This window comes from Acanthisitta chloris, unplaced genomic scaffold (genome assembly GCF_000695815.1).
Source record: "Acanthisitta chloris isolate BGI_N310 unplaced genomic scaffold, ASM69581v1 scaffold7596, whole genome shotgun sequence".
NCBI classification, from domain to species: Eukaryota; Metazoa; Chordata; class Aves; order Passeriformes; family Acanthisittidae; genus Acanthisitta; species Acanthisitta chloris.
Window position 1 is genome coordinate 48,645 of NW_008679686.1, and position 22,551 is coordinate 71,195.

The 22,551-nt window shown below is 47.3% G+C and overlaps 1 protein-coding gene across 3 annotated transcripts in view; it reads left to right on the forward strand.

Annotated features, from left to right (window-relative positions):
• LOC103804765 (casein kinase I) overlaps positions 1-22,551 on the forward strand; it is a 49,041-nt gene that overhangs the window by 10,875 nt on the left and 15,615 nt on the right. For all 3 annotated transcript variants that reach the window (XM_009077393.1, XM_009077394.1, XM_009077395.1), the window contains exons 3-5: positions 744-813; positions 13,591-13,742; positions 19,942-20,176. In XM_009077393.1, the coding sequence (XP_009075641.1) occupies positions 744-813; positions 13,591-13,742; positions 19,942-20,176 (457 nt within the window). The remainder of the gene's footprint in view (positions 1-743; positions 814-13,590; positions 13,743-19,941; positions 20,177-22,551) is intronic.

Below are 22,551 nucleotides of genomic sequence, written 5' to 3' on the forward strand. Positions count from 1 at the left end.
TTGCAACTGTAATTACTCCAGTCTCTTAATCCTCTTCATATTAACTTTATATTTTTAGAAGCTCTGTAATCTTGCATGTTAATGCCTTGATGGATCGTAGGCATTAAGTCGTGTGCGCAAAGCGCGGATGAGTAACCGTTGACAAATGGGATGTTTTGGGTGCATTGCAGACTTAGCCATTTTATTCTTTTCATTCTGTGTGTAAAAATAGAAAATTCTTGAGTGCTTTAAGATATTTGACTGGCACCTGCCACTGGAGGGGAAGACTTTTTCCTGTCCTTTTCCCAGCTCTCTGCCTGCAGTGTGGTGCTTGCTGCAAGTGACTGTGGTCTGACCTGAAACACAGACATATGACTCAACATTTCTCAAAAACACAGACTAGAGACCAACAAAAACCCTGTGGGCAACCACAGCTCCCACAAAGTGAACTTGGGGCTTGAGCTTTGCAACCTTGACTTCCCTCTGCCGATGTCCAGGGTCGTTCTTCAAGGACCAGGAGCTTTGTGGAATGATTCTTGAATTTCATTGCCATGAGTGAGCATTGGATTTGAATCAGGTTGTTTTTCCTCCAGAATGCAAGTCTTAATGCTTTTTGGTTCTCTTCTTATTTAAATGACCTGTAATAGTGAAGTCTGTTGTGAGACTTTCAGTCTAAAGTGTTATAATTATGTACAATCTTCAAGTATAAGACAACTTTCTTTCAGCCAAACGGATTATAACCAGTTTATTTGTTTCTGTTTTAGGAACCAATTAAATCCCGTGCACCACAGCTTCATTTAGAATACAGATTTTATAAACAACTTGGAAGTGCAGGTGAGTAAACCTCCCTTAAACTTCTCAAAATTTGGTGATTTCTTCATTCAATCAAACCTTGGTGTCATATTTGTTGTGTAACACTGACTTGAACTTTGAAAGCCTTGAAACCTAAGGAATTGTTTTCATTGATATTTGCTGAATGGTAGGAGCGTCCAACAGCCCATGGGCTCAGTAGCCTCAGTGTGACCATAGTCCATAGCAAACAGGAGAAAAAAGTTGGAGTATGAACCCAAGGTGATGTTTTCACACAGATTTTCTGGCAGTCTCTGATGCAGGGCCTGAGTTGTGTCTAGTAGTGTTTGGATTTTTCTTCTCTGAGTTTATGGTTGCTTTTAAATGTGAAGAGCCTTTTAGCATGGACTGTTTCCTATGCCAAGGATTTCCCCAGCCTTGACTTCCCACTGCACAAGGAAGTCTCTGTGAAGCAAAGACCTTCTCAGCTCCTTCTGTGCCTTGATCTTATATTGTCTTTGGGCTATGGCAAGTTTCCTACGTGGCTGTAGTTCTACCGGTAGCATCTGGTACTGAGCACAAAGCTCCTGAGAGGTTATTGTCATCACTTAATTCCAGTCCCCTGTGCTTTTGAGACTTAGGGGGTTTCTGCTGAAGCCTGTGTAGGAAATGAGGTTCACAGAATAAGTGACACACTTATTCTGCTCTTTGCTCCCTGCTTGATGTCTGTTGGTGCTTGTGGTCCCATGGGCGTCGCACACCCAGCTCTGATAAGCTGTTGGATGCCATTAGAAGCTCTTGCACTCCAGTTTTGCTAAAACAACTGGAAACAGGCCAGGAGCTTGGGTGGAGGATGGGAACCACAGCTCTGGTCTCGCCATGAAACCTGGAAGCCAAACAAAACAAATTTTGGTGGAGTCAGGCTGCCAGGAGCAGGGAGCTGTGACTTGGTGTCTGCACACCATGCAGAGGATTAAGAGTAGAGCATCTGTCTGGAAAAACAGATTGGAGCTAAACGTGTGCCGACTTTGGGGAAAGAAAGGGTCTGTCCTCAGTGATGTTGTTAGTGCCAGGCTCCCCTTAATGGTCCTTGCTTTGGAACTTCTACTGCTCAAACAGCTCAGACTTCCAGTAGGAATGTCTAGTGGCTTGGAATCATCATACACTCGCCAAATGAAGACTGAAAATGTCCAAACCCGTGGCGAGCATGACTCAGAGGAGAACAACAGTGATGTTCCATGTGACATACAGCTCAATAAATTAGCCAATTAATCCTGCCAAATGACGTGGCCAACTGTGAACCTCCCACCGCTAGCCGAGAAAGTAAGAGTAGTGGAAGCTTTGCTGCAGCGCCGCGGTGGCAGCCTGGTCCTCTCATCAGTGCAACTGCTGCGTCCAACCGCATGTGCAACCAGATGGTCTTCATGAGCAGCATCTCTATGAGACTTCAAAATTGTCATCACCTGCAGCATTTGGAGAAAAATGGGGTTTATTTCCTCATGAGAAGAGTTTTGATGGTGATTTCCTCCTTCTTGGCTGTTCAGAATAAATGTTTTGGAAGCGTATTACTCTTGGATAGTAGTCATAGGTTGGAAGGGACTACTACTTGGCCATGGATCAGTGCCTGAAGGATGTATGTGGGTATCATTTACCTTCTTCACTTATCATCATCAACAACTAGTGAAATTAGTATTTTTTTTTTCTTTTTCTAAGCTCTTCAGTCTAGTTTTGCATTTCCCTTTGTGCAGTTGAACAGAGTAGCAAACAGCCCAGTAATTCAGGAAATAAATTCGGGGATGAGCTTCAATGTGAGATGTTTCCACATGAACAGAGGGAGCTTTGATAGCTGCCTCTTCCTTTAACAGTGACTCTGTGACCTCCTGTGCCATGTTGCTCCATCAGCATTGATGTTCAAAGACTTTCTGACAAGACACTGAAGTTGCATCTGTTCCTTCCCAGCAGCTTCAGCTTCTCCACCTGCCACGTGGCTTGGATGAGGATCACTAGTCAGCTTGGATTAGCCAAGGAGCAGACTGGATTTCGTGTGTCTCAGACACCTTAAGATGTTTCATACTAGATTAAAATGTACTGGAGCAGGGAAAAGTTTGATAAAGGTACCTAAACTGTAGGAATGTACCTCTTTTTGGTGGTTCTCTGAACTGGTGAATGTACCCAATGGATTTCAGAAGTATCTACCAGAGATAGTCCTGGGTCAGGAGTAACCAGCTGACTGATGGCTCTGATGTTTCAATGCCTCCCTGCAGGATGAGAAACTAACAGCTCTCCTGTAATTCCTCACCCTGCTCCTGTAGCTGCAGGAATTCTTGCTTATTCTTTTCCATTTTTTTTCCTTGAACTTTTCCCCCCACAACAGACGAGGTGAGGGCCTGCTGCATGGTGACCATCTGCTGGTTTCTTCTGTCTCGCTGTGGAGTTAAATATTTCATAGCCTAAAATAAAGTCTTGGTGCTTCACCTTAGTGTGGGCAGCGAAACAAGCAGAGCAACGTGCGGGCACAGAGTCAGAGACCTGATGGTCAGTCCGTAGGGTGTCTCGGGAAAGGATGAGAATTCCTGTAGGTTTTAGGTAGTCTGGGATATGATCCATGTGCTGACCAAGATAATTGGAGTAGTTTCAACAATCTCTGTGCAAAGTAGTTGCATTCCTGACATCAGTCCTCTCGGGTGCCAGTGTCATACTGAACTGTTCTGTGGTCTTCTTTGTCCTAAAATCCACATGAGCATGCACAAACATCCTGACACAGAAAATTCATCCTGGCCTGGGCTATCCACAGGATCTTACTTTACTGGTGGTGATACAGTCAGCCCTGAATTTTTTTCTTCCTGGGTAGTACCTGCCTGTGCATAAATATGAGTAGCACAGTCCAAGCGTGATGGATATTCCCCAAAATCTGGCTCTTGCTCCATGACCCTCCTTGAGGACTTGCTGTTCCAGGTATTCCCCTCCTGCCCAAGGCTGGTTCCTTGGCTGCTGGGCTTCTCTTTGCTCTGTTTTATGACTACTTAGATTTGCTGCTTCCATACCTCAGGGACAAAAGGAACTGCAGCAGCTGGTGGTGACATGCCAGGGTCTTAGTGATTGCATTCCTTTGTCTCATGAGCTCTGTTCTCTTAGGCAGGGATGGTCTTCTGGTTTTAAGGCTGATTCCAGATTAGAAGAATCTAATCTTCTCTTCATGAGCTGCTGGAGTGTTTAGAGGAGGCCATGGAGATGCTCCAAAGGCTGGAGCACCTCTGTTCTGGAGCCAGGCTGGGGGAGCTGGGGGGTGTTCAGCCTGGAGAAGAGAAGGCTCCAGGGAGACATTGGAACCCCATCCAGTGCCTAAAGGGGCACCAAGAGAGCTGGAGAGGCACTTTGGACGAGGGCCTGGAATGACAGGACACCGGGAATGGCTTCCCACTACCAGAGGGCAGGTTTAGATGGGATATTGGGAAGAAATTCTTGGCTGTGAGGGTGGTGAGGCACTGGCACAGGTATCCCAGGGAAACTGTGGCTGTTCCATCCCTGAAAGTGTTCAAGGCCAGGTTGGACAGAGCTTGGAGCAACTTGGTCTGGTAGAGGATGTCCCTGCCCATGGCAGGGTGTGTGGAATGAGATGAGCTTTAAGTTCCCTTCCAACCCAAACCCTTCTGAGAGTCTGTAATTCCAGCAGTCACCAGTAGATGTGCAGAAATTATGTTGGGGTTTTTTTGCTACTACATTTCAAAGCACCTTTGGCATCTCTCCCTGTGGCTGTTGAGGCCATACATGCTGCCTTCCCTGTAAGCATCACCTTTGGAAGGTAGGATGGAGTACTGCTTGTTTCCAGGCTGCACAGAGCCGTTGATCGAGTTTCCGCATAGTGACACTTCTGCCTGTGCCCATCGTGTGAAGATGTCATGCATTTTTGATTCTGTAGTAGTTTCTTTTTATATCAGCTAGCAAATGAGTCACACCTTCCCCCACCCTTCGCAGTCCCACCTTGGCACATGTGATTCATTCAGCCCAGTTGAGTTTTATGCTGTAGCTCTGTAGCCACTGCTCATCCCCAGGACAGGCAGGTGACATTGGCAGGAGGATGTTGGACGTCATGAGCCTCCGTGTGGCGTGGTGGGAAGCAGGAGAGGAGTCTGCTATGCTGGAGAATCCCAGGAAACCAAGATCTCTGCTGTCCCCAGCCCACGCAGTGGATGAGTCACAACGTAGGAGCAGAATGTTCTGAGTCAGGGAGGGGTATGGCAGTACATATAGAATATTGACGGATTCTGTGGTTTTGTTTTAATTCCTGCTCTGTAAACAAGTTCACCTCTAATGGAGTATGGAGTCTGTGTGTTTACTTTGGGACCTCTCTGTGTTGCACAACTCGCTGGAGTGAAGCAGTCTGTTTACTTGTCGGGAGGTAGCACCACGGGAAGTGAAGGTGGTATAAATAACTGAGCCTTTTGCATAGTCTAGTCAATATTTGCATATATATATTCTTCCATGTGGCTGAGCTGTCTGCTACTCCGTGCTGCGTGTGGAGTTAGCCTGTCGGCACTGCCGGAGTTGAGCACGTTTTTCTGTGTTGCTCTTGCCTTACTCACACACACTTTGTACCTACCAGTGTCCTTTATGAGGAAATTCTTTCCATGCTGGTTGCACAATGCTGTCATTCACGTGGCAATTAGGGGTCATTTCGCTAAGGCTCGTTATAGGGGTGGATGTAAACAAGTCGCCGTGGTGGAGTATGCAGCCAACATCAGTGATCTCGTGGGGAGCTCTGCCCCAAGGGAGCTGGAGTGACTCGAGGCCTTGTAAGGGAGGGTTAGTGCAAGAGGTCTACGCCCCTCATAATTGAGGAGTGTGAACATGCCCATTACCTGTAGCCGTGGTCACTTTAATTTTGAGAAGGTCCCACTCGTATGTGCCACCTTGATGGAAACGTGGCCATGGCCAGGAGCTGAGCCAGGTCACCCCTCAGCAGGGGACTGAGCTGGGTGGGGATGATCATGGAATCCCAGAATGGTTTGAGTTGGAAGGGATCTTAAAGCTCATCTCATCCCACCCCCTGCCATGGGCAGGGACACCTTCCACTAGCCCAACTTGCTCCAAGCCCCATCCAACCTGACCTGGAACACTTCCAGGGATTGCCCCTCTGCACCCCAAAGTGGGTTTGGACTGGTGTGGGGTGACTTGTGACCATCACTTGAGGTACTTTTGTGTCCTGCTTCATTGTGTGGAAAGGTTTATTCATGCCTGTCATGCTACAACACTCTGGGTGAGCACTGCAGCCTCCTCCTCTGAAATACTGGGACTATTTCAAGATGACTCTAAGTATTTAATCAGTGACTCATCTGTGCAAGGCGATACAAAACTGACATCCATTTGCAAGGAAAGCAACTCACGCCTTTGGGACACATCTTGTGTCAGTCATTCCCCACCTCAGATCTGTGCCATAGACCCGAAGGTTCTAAGATGCTGGGTTCATTTTCTACCAGCAAGGAAAAAATCTTCCCCATTATCCAGTCCTGCACAGAAACATATCTTTGGTGATAGGTTGGAGATGCTCAGCAGGGAGACATGGTTTCATTCACCTGGAAATGGCTTTTTTAGGCAAAAAGTGGAGGCTATTGAGCTGTGCCTTAAGGAGTGGTGATCAGCAGCTTCGTTGTAAGGTCAGGGTAGAGCAAGAAGGCTAAACTTGAGGGATGTTGGGCTTCCAGGCTTTTGAGTTGCAGAATAAAATGCAGTGGATTACTGTGAGGTGCCTGGTCAGAGCCTGCTGTGTGCGGAGCCTGCTGCTGGCTGTGATCTCCAGAGAATAATGTTTTGCTGTCTAAAAATATTTGCCTCTTTTTTTTTTTCTTCATGTGGCAGTTCCCTTGTTAGGAAAGGCTTCCTGAATGTGCACATTTCAGCATCTCAGCATCAGAAATTTTGACTTCCTTGGGCTAAATTTAGGCTTTGTCAATTGGAAGCTATCAGATGCTTTTAAAGCAAGGCCATTAATATTTGAATATGAGATTAGGGCAGTTTCCTTTTGATATTCTGAAAACTCCTCATGCATCTCTTACTCTTCCGGAATTCACGGCAGTCATCACAAATCAAACCCCAGCGACGCCAGGCAGCGCGCGGAGGGGAGCAGCAGGAGGCTGGGAACTGAAAAGTGCTTTTCCTGCAGACACTTTTCCTTGAAGCCTGACATGGCCATAAGCTCATAGCAGTCAGACTCATCCGAATCATCCCAGATGCTTTGTTGGGTTCTCCTCATAACCAGCAATGGGATGTGGGATGTGCCTGGATGCTCTGAGGATCCAGTGTGGCTTGAGGAGAGGGACAAACATTTAATCGTGGAGGTCTCTGTGTTGCTTTTGGTGCTTTCTAGCAAACCCTGAGCTGAAACATCTCCTGCTGGCTAGGAGCCCAGGGTGTGCTGGGAATTGGAGCGTCTCAGCCACCAGAATAAGGAGATGAAGATCACAGAATCCCAGACTGGTTTGGGTTGGAAGGGATCTTAAAGCTCATCTAGTCCCACCTCTTGCCATGGGCAGGGACACCTTCCACTAGACCAAGTTGCTCCAAGCCCTGTCCAACCTGGCCTTGAACGTTTCCAGGGATGGGGAGTCCACAAGATATGTGATGTTTGAAGATAAAGTTTGGAATTTGTATTTAGATTGAATAGAAAACCCAGTTTGGCAATTAGAGCCAGGATAATTAATAAGTATGTAGGAACCAGTTGGCCTTGCTGTTCTGCTTGTCCCCCTTTCCTGCCCCTTCCATGAACATTTTTTAAGCCATTCAGATGCTACATTTAGAAATTAGTTGAGTTCTAGAGCTTTAAAAGTTGATCCATTTTCTGAAGGGCTGATAGAATCATAGAATGACAAAATCATTAAGGTTGGAAAAGCCCCAAGATCATCCAGTCCAGTCATTAACCCAGCACTGTTGTGTTCACCACTGAACCATGTCCCTATGTGCCACATCCATGTGTTTTTTGAACCCTTCCACAGATGATGACTCCACCACTGCCTTGGGCAGCCAGTGCCAGTGGTTTTCTTCTGCCCTTGCCTTTGTATTGCAGGTGTGTGGGAAAAGGTAGATAATTATGCTAGAACTTTTTAGGGTGGTTTAAAATAACTCTTCTGAGATTATATACTGGCTTGATCCTTCTCTGAAGATGTTGTTCTGTGTGCCAGCTGCCATCATCACTGGAGCGAGACCTTGTTGCAAAGGATATATATTGATAGAAAAGCCAACAGTAACGTGGAGATCTGAGTGTAGTCATTTCCCTCGAGCCCTAGAAATGTGAATTTCATCTCCTGAAACTTGCCAAGAAAATGATTTGTTGTGCTGTGCTTTATTCTTTTGTATTTGTTGAGCACTGAAACAATTTCACTTGAGTAGTTTAGTTGCTGCAGCTAAAAGCTGCCCGTGAATAGGTGTTGGTGGGTAAATTTCCCAGATTTTGAAAGTTTTCCTGCATTCAGCCTTTCCAGTAGGGCTGGTTCAGCTCCCAGTCTTTGTTTGCTTTGCCGAATACAAATGTGAACATCCTCTTGGTACCCTCTGCAACTGCTTCTTCCTTTGTGGTCATGCAGAGTTGTTTGATAGAGTCAAGACATGATGTGAGGAAAGGAGCTTGTTCGACTCAAGGCAGATGAAATGTCACCTCGTTCTAATAGCACAGTGATTGTGAAATTTGTTTTTCTGCAACTGAAGTAAAAATCAAATCATTTGGATTTTTACCAGCAGCAGGAACAAATATGTTCTTCCTTCTGTCCTTCCCGTGTCTGTTTTTCTTCTGCTCCTTTCCTCGTACCTTTGCTTTCGTAGATCCAAATACTAACAAGCTACTCAAAGCACAGCAGGGATTAAATACATCCTATGTATCCCAGGAAGATGCACAAAATATGATGGATTGAGGCTGGAGTCTTGGATTCCCTGTGGAACTCATTGAGAGTGACAGTAGCTCTATATCCTCACAGCTCATACACAACTCTTGCACCAATGTGTGCCAAGTGTCACCTCTTCCCATCAAAAGCTTGGCATACTCTGCCGTCATCAGGGGAGAAGATGATGCTAATCCAGGCATTGGAATGTGCTGCCCAGGGAGGTGGTGGATTCACCATCCCTGGAGGTTTTGAAGATGAGACTGGATGTGGCACTTAGTGCCGTGGTCTTGTAACCACGGTAGGGTTGAATTCGATGGTCTTGGAGGTCTTTTCCAACCCGGTTAATTCTGTTCTATGAAAGTGTTAATCTAGTATCTTCTTGTGGCTGCCCCATCCCTAGAAGTGTTCCAGGCCAGGTTGGACAGGGCTTGGAGCAACCTGATCTGGTGGAAGGTATCCCTGCCCATGTTAGGGGGTGGAATGAGTTGATCTGTAATGTCCCTCCCAACTCAAACCAGTCTGTGATGAACTTGTGATGTTCTCCTTTGTGTTATTTCCAAGTACCTCTTGAGTTCCTAGTGTTTAAACTGTGCTTCTTCCCCATCCAAGGGCAGGGGAAGTGCCTTGCTCTGCCTCTCCTCCCTCTCAGCAGCGGCTCTGCACCCTTCTCACCCACGGTGGGCTCAAAGAGAGTGTCCTGCCACAGCTGTTCCTGCTGGGCAGTGGCGCTGGAGCATTCAGCACTTACTAGAAGCAGATGATTTATTCCCAATCGAAGCAGGAAAAAGATATTGTGATGAGCTTGCAGTGGAGAGCCAGGTGTCTGGCACCAGTTGGAGCAAGCAGAGCAGGAGATGGAGGAATACTGCCAGCTGCTCTGGACAGGTCTGGTTCCTCTTTCTCCTGTTCAGATGAGTGAGAGAAAACAAAAGGGAAATCGTGTGCTCTCAAATCACAGTATCAAAGCTCAGGAGAGCAAGAAATTTATTCAGGGGTCAGAAGCCAGGCTGGAAACATGGGTACATGAGTAATCCCAAGCATGGTGGTCATGTCCATGGATCTCAGAGTGTTGGGAGGTTTGCTGCCATCACCCGAGTCACGGCGGTGCTCCAACCCTGTTCTCCATGGGGATGTTTCTCTCTGTGTCTGTTGGATCAGTTTGCTCTTTCTAGGTTGTTTCCTTAATCTGATGCAACTTCTAGTTCTGTGAAGTCTCGGAGTGGTTGGTGAGATTGTGCCAGGCCCTGTGCCATCTCCTCTTTTTCCAGTTGTGAGTGAACTGCTGCTGAAGTCAAAAATGGCATTTTCTGCTCATTTTCCTTCACATCTCAACTGCTGGGTATTCTCTCATGACAAACAAGAGAAAATACTCAGTCACCCAAAATCTCTGTCCTTCTCCAAGCTCCTCCAGCTCAGGTTAAAGGTGTATCACAAAGCTTTTGTAGTTCTACTTTGAAACAAGACACTCTGAAATGCATCCAATCAAGTATTTGTAAGACCCTTAGAACAATGTTATTCCCAGTAATAAGCCTATCCCAACTTTTCTCCTCTCTTTATATTTTTGAAGGGGATTATTCCAAAACCTGAAGGTCACAATGAGCTTTTTTACTTCCAGCTCACAGCTGTAACCTGCTAACCATTGTGCTCAGGTAGATCCTCACAGGGGAGGATTGAAGAGGTTAAAAGCTGAGATCTTGGCCCAGTCAATGTTGATCACAAATCTCTATCAGCCAGGATTTGATTCTGATTTGAAAATTAAGAGAAGGGTAGATCCTCATTAGTGTAATCAGCTTAAATGGGTTGTCTACTCTAAAGCAATTTGTTTAATTTGTTTGGAACATGTTTAATTTTAGCTATAGATGTTCAGCTCTCTCACAGTTGCTATTTATGCTGTTTATCATGTAATTTTGTGTTCTGTGATTTGTAAAAATACACTTTCTGCTCTGAATGAGAATTTTGTGACAATCTACAGCCCATTCATCAGAGCTGCTTTAAAATCACCCGGAACCCTCTGTGCACTGATGCTGCTGTTTTGTCTCCACATCCCTTTCCATGAAGAGCTCTCACTGCTTGTGTAGTGTGGGTTTGCATGCAGCATCAGCTCTTCGTCGGATTTCTCTGCCCTCCCTCTGTCTCTGGATGTCAAATCTGGGGTTCCACAGGAGTGTCTCCCCTCTGCGGTAGAGCTCAGTGTTGAAACCTGCATGAAGAGAGGGTCTGAAATTCTTCTGTAATTCTTGACATTGAAGAGATCATTTTTTTGTTTGGCCACACCGCATTGAAGGGCGATGGAAACCAGTTCCCCATGGGAGCAAAAAAAATGGATGATTCAGAAACTGATTGTACTGATCACTTTTCACAAGTTGTGGCTGTCTCGTGGTGATTTGCCATACTGGGATGTGGCTCTTCAGTGATCTAGGTGCCACATGTAGGTTCCTGCTCTTGCTGCATCTCTCCTAGGGTGTGTTTTGGGCTGCTCATACACAGAGCATCAGGCCGTGTGCTCTGCTGCAGCAGATGGTTCCACTTGCTGTGCCTTCCACATGGGGCAGATGCTGCAAAATCTGATTTTCCTTGGGCATAACCTTTGATTGGCATCTGTACCCATAGCCATTTTATATCTGGTCCAGGAAATGGGTTGGGACTGTCTGTGTGCCTGAACTAACATGGCTTGTTGGGGTGTGCTGGATGCTTGACGAGTGCTCAGGGCCATTAGAGATGCTGTAAAACCTGTGGCAGCAAGACAGCACTACTTGAGTCAGCCAGGGTGCCTGATCCTGCCATGGAAATCTGCTGGAAAGTGTCATTCCCAGGTGTTGATCCAAATCAAATGACACTCTCTGGAGGAGCAGTGGTCCTGCTGTTTGTTACGGTTTCCATTCTCACATTCAGCCTCAAGCTAAGAGTTGATTCAACTCATTGCTCATCCACATGAGGACAAAGAGGTGTTGGGATGGTCCCTTGTGATGGCAGCCCAGGAGCAGTGAGAGTTCAGCATCCCAGGAAAGCCAAGGCCAGGCTCGCATGGCTGCTTGGGAGTGTGGTGGAAGCAAAGTCCAAGTCTTTGCCTTTGATGTCTGCATTTGCTCTCATTCCAGCCGCGATGCTTTCATCTCCAAAATGCTTTGCTAGGTTTTCGCTGTGCTCAGCTTGAATTTTTTCCAAGACATCACTCTGCTGAAATAGCAGAATCTGCCTGTGGATTCCAGGGCAGCGATCAGTCTGTGTTTATTGGGGTGATAAACTTCCCATGGGAGTGAGGGTGGAGTGGGGCCTTTTCCATGTAGCCAAGCCAAATCACTCCGCAGCAAGACCAAGGCCGTTAAGCAAACAGAGATGATTTCTGCTTGCAGCAGCCTCTGCTACAATAACCTGCTTTTTCTCCAAAGGAACACCTTCATGTGTTGTTCCTGGGTTTTCTTCCCTTAATGTGTGGCTCTTGTTTAATGCCATGGAGCAATTTCTAGTTTCAATGGGATTTCATGCATCAATTGCATTAAACCCATCATGGTTTGTACTTCAAGTGTTGAGTTGTACCTTGGAATCCTCAAGCTGAGCCTCTGCTCTGCCTGTGGCTTTTCATCCTGCAGTCTTTGAATGCAGAGCTGCTCACCTACGACACAGCACCATGACTCTGTGTGACCTTTCCAGTTCTCTGCCAACACGATTGCTTGCCATTAAAAACCTCAAGTCCAACTGTCCAGACCAAAAAATCCTTTTTCCTCCATCAATCTCTTCTGTTGGCAATGTTCTTCGTAAGTATTTATGGCTCTGCTGGTGATATTTGTGGAACTCGTGTGGTTCACCATGGCGATGGACTCGGTGGCATCAGAACACAGTGTTTGTCACTAAAAGGGTTTATGCTGACTAGCAGGACGCTGTGTCTTTGGGTATTGGGGCAAATATTGTGTTTTGATGTAGGGCAAACCCCCATATTTCAAAACGAACCCTTCCATTGTGCTTTGGAACTGCTTGTGAGATCTAGGCTGGAAATGTATGTGGTTTTAAGAAGCATTGCCCAGCTTGACACTGGTGCCAAGATGCTGAGCCCCTGTGCTAGGTGTTGATTAGCAAAATGAGCAGTTAGTCCTGCACTCAACTCCTCCTGCACGGGCTGCTCTTGTTTCCCTTTCATCTCAAAGGTAGTTCCAGGAGTGCTGTGCGGTTCCATGAGTGTTCCAACACCGAGGCTGGTTTTTTTCCCTTTCCCTCTGATGCCTTTCAGAAAGCTCATCCACCCCAAAATCCCCTGCCAGCTGAGTATCAGCACTGTGTACTCTTGTTGAGCAATCTGTTGGGTGGGAAGGGTGGGCTCTGGCTCCTACCAGTTGGATGTTGATAGCTCTGTGTGCGCACATATGCTTAATGACTCTGATTACCTATATTTGCATCAAATTTTAAATCTTTCCTCTTCTTTAAAGGAAAACTTTATTTTTTTCCTTTCTCCTGAGTATAGCAAGGAGAGTGTGTATAGCACATAAGACTGTGCTGAAGAACAAGGACTCTGCGTTATCTTGGTGGGCAAAGCAGCTCTTTTTTTGGCTGTGCCTCATTTTCTTCAAGGGCTGTCATCTTCCTAAGCTCTGACAAGTGCCAACCCACATCTGGGGTTGTTCTCTGCCTGGCATTTAGCAGGACATAGGGAATTCTGTGTCTTGTTCCCTAAGTCCAGGCCTTTAAGCTGCCAAAACTCAATGCTTTGATGTGGTCGTGTTGTTGCTTCGAAATCCATTTGTCAGTCCAAGGGTGTAGCTGAGCAGAGCCTGCACTGGTTGGGCCTTCGGTTCATTCACAGCACGTGCTGGAACTTATTTCCTTGCTGGGCAAGATCAAACAGAAAGGACACTCCAGAGGTAACAATAAAATCTGCCCAGCGAAAGATGTTCACGCAGGAAGAAGGGTGTTAACCTTGTCCTGTTGACTGATTTCAGTTCTTTTCCTCCTCTTCCAGCTGAAGGGCTTCCCCAGGTGTATTACTTTGGACCTTGTGGAAAGTACAACGCCATGGTGCTAGAGCTGCTTGGTCCTAGCTTGGAAGATTTGTTTGACCTCTGTGACAGGACGTTCACTCTGAAGACGGTGTTAATGATAGCCATCCAGCTGGTGAGTAACGGTGGGCAGGGCGCATGTCGCTCCGGGGTTAGCTGAAGGATGGGGTCGGTACAGGGCAAGGTTCAGGGGTGTCTGTTGGTTGGAGAGAGAACCTCCTTCCATCTCAGAATCACAGGATGGTTTGAGTTGGACGGGACCTTCAAAGATCTAATCCAACCTCCTGCCATGGGCAGAGACACCTTGCACTAGACTGGGTTGCTCCAAGTCTCATCCAGCCTGACCTGGAACACTTCCAGGGATGGAGCAGCCACAGTTTCTCTGGGCAACGTGTGCCAGTGCCTCAGTACCCTCACAGCCAAGAATTTCCCCCTAATATCTAATCTAAACTTGGACTTCTGGGCTCAGAATATTTTGGAGGGCACTCCAGAGACTGCACCAGCTCTGGTACAGCACATGGCAAGAAATGTGGGGGTAACCAAGCTCCATTTAACACCCTCACAGCCAAGAATTTCTGCCTTATGTCCAACCTAAACCTGCCTTCTGGCAGCTGGAAAACGTTGCCCCTTGTCTTGTCCCTGCAGGCCTTGTTAAACACTCTCTCTCCATGTTTTTTGTAACAGAAAGCTTGTCAGGTGTGAGAAGAACTCTTTCCTGTGAAGGGAATGTCACATTATGCTTATGAGAAACTTGCTCCTTGCATAGCAGAACCAGCAACACTGGATTCCTGTGGACTCATATCCCGTGTCCCCTACACACCCCTGCCCCAGTACCTACCCCAGCTCCCTCCCTCTGTTTGGACATCCCCAGGAACATCTCATTTCTTACCCACTCCCCAGCACACAGGGAGCACAGCACCCTCCCACACTCCTACCAGTTTTACTGGTTTGGTGCTACTGGGCTGCTCATAGACTGAAACCTCATGAAGCAATGGGAGCTGAGCTCTCCTGAGCCAAAATACCAGCATTTGAGGGCCCTGCCTTGGTGAAAGGTGGTCAAAGTTGGTCAATGGGTTTAAATTACTAACAGTTGGAAAATAGCAGCTCTGTGGGCAACATCACAGAGCCCTGAATTTACATGGAGAGGAAAGGAAATGAAGCTGGAAGAGGCAGCTTGGCTTTAGGCTTGTGTGAAAAGTGGCAACTGAACATTCTAGATGTGGTAAGAGAACTTCCACAAGTCACTCAGGCCAGTCAGTTATCATTTGAGTTTAGCCTTTTTGGTTTTCAGCCTGTGGTCTGCAGAGTCCCAAGTTTCTGGGTATCTGCAGATACTGAAATCTTGGATATCTGAACCTTGGGATCACCCAGATACCCCACAGCAGAGCTGGGGCTGTGCATTCATGTTAACTCTGTGGATAGCAGTGTTGAAGGGAAGAGGAGATGGTGAGGGATGAGGAACACAATCCTCTCCAGATAAACTGGAGTTTGCCACAGCAGAATCTCAAATGGAAAATCGAGGTCACAGGTTCCTGCCTGGTATTGGGCTGGTGACATTGGGCTCCCAGGGCAGAGTGGTCTAGTTCTGTTGGCTTTCAGTGTTCCTTGGAAAACCAATCTATAGTATTGTTTTTTGTTACATCAAGTGGCAACAGCTGGCAAAGCCTCAGATGTAGCTTGTGTGACCTTTTGGTTGTAAGGAGGCAAAATGTAGAGATGGAAATTCATTCCCATGTGACTTCTGGGGAAATCAAGACTGTCACAGCAGCATCTGCTGCCTTCTGGCCAGTCCCAGGGCTGCAGATCAGCTCTGTGCTTGGATGTTCTTTACTGGCATCATCTGCTGATCTTGTGACCTCAGCCAGCCTGCAGCTCACCGAGGCACTGGTACCAGTTGAAAAACAGATTCTGAGGGTGATGAGGGAGGACACCAAAAGCAGCTGGAAATGGAGTTGATGTTCTCCCAAAGGAACAGGCAGTGCTGCTCCTTTTGCCATCAGGAGATGCTTTAGGACCCTTCCAGTCTTCTCAGGAAGGTTACATGATTTAGCAGCTTGGAGCATACAAATTTATGGAGGCAATTTTAGCATCTTCAGGTGTGCCCCATCCCCTTCCCTGGGTGGTTTCCTGGGAGAAAGGCTCACCTGCACTCGGACACATGTTTTCCAAAGGGTCTGACACTTACTGCTTGATTGGAATGAAAACCCTTCACTCCAGTCACAAGGCTTTGGGGGAAATTGTCTTGGATTTATCTTTTTCCGACACTAAATGAGTGTGGTCACTGTGTCATGCTCCAGTATGAGAGACTCATCAGAGAAGGAAAGTTGTACTGTCAGACTCCATGGGTTTGCATCTATGAATTAGGTTTTGTTCTTGCTTCTGACCAGTCAAGCCTGCATAAGCTTCTGTGATTTTAACCATGGCATGAGAACAAAGGGTAACCACCCCCTTGTCACCTGATCCTTCTCCCCTCACTTGCATGTGTTGATCCCCATGTCTGTAGGAACATCCAGTCCCTTCCCTTTGTGCCCAGTGGTCAATTTTTAACCAGAGGCATCCTGAAAGGTGTTTTTAAATGCACATTTGTGCTTGCCTGGTCTTACTGAGCTTGACAGGTTGCAGCATCTCAGGACTGGGGTGGATCCTTTAACTCTACAGATGTTGGAAGATAGAGAAGGAATTCCTCTAGGAAAAGGACAGTGTTGTTGTTTGAAGGAGTGTTGCATGTGATTATGGGAGAATTTAAACATGGATTTACATCAAGAAGACTTTCCTGGCTGAGAGAGATACAGACTGGATGATAATGAATCTTCAAGAAGGAAGGGCCTGTTTGGGAAATCTTCAGACTGGAGCTGCTTCCTCCATCCTCTGTGTGCAGCCAAACAGATCCAGTGGGTGACATTCCTGAACAAAGCCAAGCTTGGCAATTAAAACCATGGACACTATGTCAGTTCCTGCAGCCCAAAAATTGGGGGAGAATGGGGGGTTTATTTTGACTTCAGTTTTTCACTCTTGGCCAGGTCCAACGTGTGCAATGCTCACTCAGCTCAGCACAAGCTCCTTTGGGCCAGGCACTGGGCAAATACTCTGGATGTGATCTGGACTGAGTTATGGCAAACCATTTTTTCCTTGGTGACCATCAAAGTTGCCTTTAAACAAGATGAATTTTATATCTCTGCTGATCTGATCTATATTCAAGCTGATCATGTGTGGAAGTAGGGCTGAAATTTATCAGGAGTGTCCAGAGATGGAATTGCCATTGAGATCAGCTCCTTAAGAATTACCTTTTTGAGAGAAGAGGTTTGTTACACTTGCTTCCTTGGCAGGAGGAAGGCAAATGAAAGCACAGGTTTGTTTGGCAGCTGCTAAATGTCACAATATCCTCTCATCTCTCTGCTGCAGCACAGGGGTCCTGCTGTCTGCCAAGGGATTCTCTCCCCTCCTAAGGCTTTCTCTGACATCTGAAATGGCGATTTGTGACTCCGAGGATGGACTTGACCAGGCATGGCCATGGAAATCCTGCTTTAATCCACAGGCAGTCTTCCATCACCCCTAGGGCTCCTGTGCTTGATGTTTTCCCAGTGTAAAAGCAATCCCACATTAGTCCCAGCTTCTTTGTTGGCTTCTTTGTCCACAGAAAGATTAATGCACAGAGTTAGAGCCCCAAAGGAGTGGGCACTGTATCTCTGCATCCAGCACATTTCTGGAGTGGGAACTCCACTTCTCCTTTCCTTCAGCCATGCAGTGGGTTTGAATCAGGCTGAGGTCTTGCCACACCAGCACTGTTCCTGTCTCCTCAGGCAGTGAGCCTGGAAGGGCGATGCAGCCCAGATACTCCCCATCACAGCAGCCACAAGCAGGGTGAGTGTCTTGTCAGGGTAAATAAAGCACGGAAGCTACTCCAGGAAACATCTCTCTTACTGAGCACAGCTCTCCAGCAGCATGGCATGAAGTATCCAGGCAGGTGGAAGTAAAGAAGAAGGAATATGAAAGACCCCACAGCATCTGTGTGTGTGATGGAAGCAAAAAAGGCAGGTGGAAGCAAAAAAAAAAAAAAAAAAGCAGGTAAATAAGTACCCCTGAGTGCTGCTGGAGTGTGTCTGCTCAGCTGACACCTCAGCTGTCCAGGCTGTTGTCCTGCCTGATGCAACTCGCTGTGAGTTTCTAAAGAACAAAAAAAAATAGGCTTTTTTCAGGTTGTCTAATTGCTGTTGGGATTTCAACAACTGAGCTTCTCTGTTAGCAGGAACAAATCAAACAGCCAGTCAGGCTCTGCTTGAAAGCTTGTTATGTATGGAGAGGCAAGGAAGTGCTTTGTTCCACTTTCAAGGGTTGCATCTTAATTTGAATTGCCTCCCGAAGTATCTTTTTGTCTTCCAACCTGCTGCTGTGTCCTGTAGGTGATTCAAAGCGTGAAGAATGGCTGAAGAGCATCTGCTCTGCTCTGCATCAGCCTGTAATTGATTGGAAATAATGGCTGTTAGCCGTGAAACCCATTTTCTCAGCACACTGAAATCAATCACCGCGTCGAGGGGAGGCGAGTGGCAGCACGTGCCGTTACCTTCTTTGAAGAGCCTTTGAGCAAGTCCTATTTTTCAAGCCTGATTCACCTGCAGCCAGTTCTTTCCTGTCTGCTGCCCTCCCCGTCCAGCTGTTTATTTTATAAGGAGTGCTGCCCCCTCCTGCCTGTTACTTCTTTCCAAGAGGTGGAAATGCAGCAGGTTTTCCATAAGAATAAGGTACCTGCTAAGGATCTGGGAGTGGGATGGGGCTCCAGCATGGAGCTTTCAGCCAGGTGTGGATCTGAGATCTGTAAAGAGAAAGAATGATCTGGGTTTGCCAGCTGGGAAAGTGTCTGGATTCAGCAAGCAACCAAAGAGCAGTCAGGGACTATCAGCCCAACGGTGCTCGTGATTGCAGTGAGCAGAGGGGTTGAGAGGGTTGATAGGGTGAGTTTGATGATCCAGAGCTCCAGCCTGAAGAGTTTTCCTGCCAGGATCCACCCAGAGGGGGGGACCAGCCTTTGCTTTGGACCTTCCCCAGACCTGATGGCATGTCTCGAGGTGCCCAGCGCAGCGATGTCGCAGTGACCTCTGGGGACTGATGCTCGTCAGTGCAAAACTGGGAGTTGGTGAGAGCTTCGTGGTGGTTTCATAGCATGACAAGCCCACGTGTATGTGGGTCAGTTCAAGTGGCCTTTCCAAAGAGGTGTCATGGTTAGCAAAGCCACCAAGCCCTACAGCACATGGGGCAGCTGCAGCCAGGACAGCCCTAACTGGGGATTCACATCTTTTCATTTGAAACCCAAAAGGGATATTAAAAGGTAATGAATTAAATGAACTTGAGAGTTATTTCTAACTGGAATCATCTCTTGAGTTAGGGACTCAAAGGAGAACTGCTTGGCAACCTCTTCAAAGCATCACCTGCAATATATTTGGGTTCAAAAACAATTTTACTGGTGAACTTCTGAAGAAGAGTGTTGTTAGAGGCCCTTCATCACCTTGGGAGTGTGGTTCCTGCCCTTCCACCTTCCCTTTCATGCTGCCACAACAATATTCATCAAAAGCTGACAAATATTCCAGTTATTTCTCTTTGACAGTGATGATATTAATTATTATTTTAGTCAGCTTTGAGAATTATGAAGCTTCTGCCTGCCCAAAATCCCCCTCCATGAAGAATCTGGCATGTCTAAGATAACATATGGATTGAGGGAGGAAGGTGGTAAGACACAGAGCAGCAAGGGAAGGCGGTGGGCAAGGGAAGAGCTCCTGGTAACTGGTTTAGTATGTTCAAAATCAATACAAAAAGGCTGCTGCAATTCCCCGTGGCTTCCTGCCAGGAGCTGCGTCCCAGCGGTGACGCCGCACAAACAGCCCTTGCCATGGCCGTGGGAATAGTCAAGAAGCACAGCACGAGAGCCAGGGAAAGGAGAGGGTGACAAATTCCTCTTCCAGCTCTACAGACAGCCAGTAGCTGGTCACAGAGTCATCAAGATTGGAGGAGACCTCTAAGATCATCAAGTCTAACCACTAACCTGTCACTGCTGAAAGCCCTAAACTAGGTCCTCCAGCACCAGGTCCAGACATCTTAAGCATCTCCAGGGATGGTGACTCCACACAACATGTTTTCCAGCCCTTTCCTGCCCTCGTTGCCCTTGGCTGGACTCGCTCCAGTGCCTCAATGTCTTTTTTGTGGTAAGGGTTCCAAAGCTGAGCACAGCACTGAGCTGTGACCTCCCCAGTACCCAGTCCAGGGGGATGAGCACTGCCACAGTTATTCTGCTCCTGAATAACCTCTTCCCTGTCCTTTCACAGATCTCTCGAATGGAGTATGTGCATTCCAAGAACCTCATCTACCGAGACGTCAAGCCAGAAAACTTCCTCATTGGCCGGCAAGGCAATAAGAAGGAGCACGTCATCCACATCATAGACTTTGGATTGGCAAAGGAGTACATTGACCCGGAAACCAAAAAACACATACCATACAGGGAACACAAGAGCCTAACTGGAACGGCGAGATACATGTCCATCAACACACACCTCGGCAAAGGTCTGTCTGCTCGGGAGAGCTTATGGAGTCACAGAGTCCTTTAGGTTGGAACAGCCCTTTAAGACCATCGAGCCCAACCGTTCACCCAGCGCTGCCGTGTTCACCACTAAATCACATCCCCAAATGCCAAATCCATGTGCCTTTTGAGCACTCCCAGGGATGGTGACTCCACCACCTCTCTGCACAGCTTATTCCAGTGCCTGACTATGCTTTCAGTGAAGAAATTTTCCCTCATGTCCAACCTAAACCTCTCCTAGCGCAGCTTGAGGCTGTTTCCTCTTGTCCCATTGCTTGTTTCCTGGAGCAGAGCCCAACCCCCTCACCTGGCTGCAGCTCCTGTCAGGGAGAAAAGAGCAAGAAGGTCCCCCCTGAGTCTCCTTTTCTCCAAGCTGAGCCCCTCCACCTCCCTGAGCTGCTCCTGATCAGACCTGTGCTCCAGCCCTTTTCCCAGCTCCTTTCCTGTCCCTGGACACACTCCAGCTTGCCATGTGAGTCCTCAGACCTCCCATGGCAGCTTGGCTTACAGCTCTCTCATGCCCTTCGAGCTGTTTGTGAACCTCCTGATGCCATGATGCAGTTTACAGTCATGAGGCTTTTTTTTTCTCCTCTCTTTTGAGGAATGGAGGCAGCTGAAACGTTGGAAGCCTCATAATTATAGTTTTTATTGGGAAGTAAATAACTGGGAGAAGCCCTGCTCTGATAAAAGACAAGCAGGCAGGCAGTGATTGCTGCACTAAATGACAGGCAAATAGATTTTTATAGCACAGTGCAGCCCTAGTACCTTCCAGTTTCAGGTGTTAAGAGTTGGATGTTCCCTGAGCTAGTAATCGTTTGAGGAAAATGAATGATTTAACTACATTTAAACCTGGCTTTCATCTCTTCTCCTCGCTACTTTCTTTCCTACCAGAAGATTACACTTCTGTGGCTGAAAGGCAAAAAAACCCACCCCTTATTAAATGTTTATATTCACTCCAATCCCTACAAGCAGTAAGATAATGGAGTATTCTCTGAGTGGCCTCCCAGTGTGCTGACTTCCACAGCGCTTGGAGAGCTCACTCCCTCTGGGGAGGAAGGAGGGATTAGCCCAACTTCTAATTTTGGGAAGTGAAGAGTCAGGAAGGGAAGGAGGAATGGGAATGCGCAGCAGGAGCAGGCTCAGAAGCTGCTGGTGCAGGTGATGTGGAAGGAGGATGTGTCTGTGTCTGAAGTGCACCTTGTGCCTTCTTTAGGGCCCATTTCCCCCCAGGAGGGGAAGAGGCAAAGTCAGTTCTGGGGGGTGTTTGAGGAGGGGACGGCTCTGTGGGGGCCCAGAACAGGGTTGGAGGGCTGATGCTGTACTAGTGACACCAGCCCAGGTGGAATCAGTCCCTTCATTTTTCAAGCTGAAGAGTCTGATCGTAATTTTTCTGAGAGATGAGTGAACTCAACCATCTTCCTGAGAAGTTCATCTGCATCACTGCACTAAATTACTCAGGATGTCCTCCTTTTTTCCCCCTTTTTTTATCTGGAACTGTCATCTCAGTTCCCTTCTCCTGAGTGTTCTCACCTCCAGCATCTTCTGAGGGTTAAGCTGCTGCTGCCTCTGAAGGAGTCATGCTGTGCAAAGCTCTGCCTTCCCTTGCAGATGATGCAGCATCAGGGCAGCATCAGGGCGCCAGGACACGTGGGCTGATCTGCTCCGGGTTGTGGCTACAGGGCACAGTGTTTGTGTGCAGGTAGAGATTTGGAGGAGAGGAGGTTGCACCAAATGAGTCTGTGAGCTCAGTGAACACAAGCCCAGCCCAGAAACAGTCCTGTGCCGTTGACTCCACATTTGTTGTTCTCTTCTATCCTCCCTTGGGTTTTTGGATACATTTTGGCAGCTTATTTTAAGGATGTTTTTTTCTTTTGGCTTGAGGCCCCTTTTTTCCCCCCTTCATTTATAGTCATAACATCTGCATGGCAACAGCAGCAAGTGTTGCACAGTGCTGGAAGGAGCTATTTTTGACCTGCTCTGATGTGATGAGCTGCAGAAACGATTGGGAAAGGATTGGCACTGTGCAAGGGTAATTCCCTGCAGCTGGTTGTGAGCACCCCCTGTTCCCATGTAGTCCAGAGGAAATGATCCAGCACCACATGGCAGGTATGCCATTGGCACTGGCAGGCCAGAGAAGAATTGAGGAGCTGCTTTGTTCCTCTGCAATTCAGAGTTGGCAGTTCTGCCCCAGGCTGGGCAGTGGGTCTTACAGCTCCCATGTTCTCTCCTACCTTCTAGTTGATTTTACGTATTCTCTGGTTTTTTGAAACATCCTCTAGGTGGTTTTGCACAGGATCCGAGCTGCAGAGGGGAAGGCAACATTCCTTTTTCTCAGATACAGGTGTGGCTGGGGGGGGGG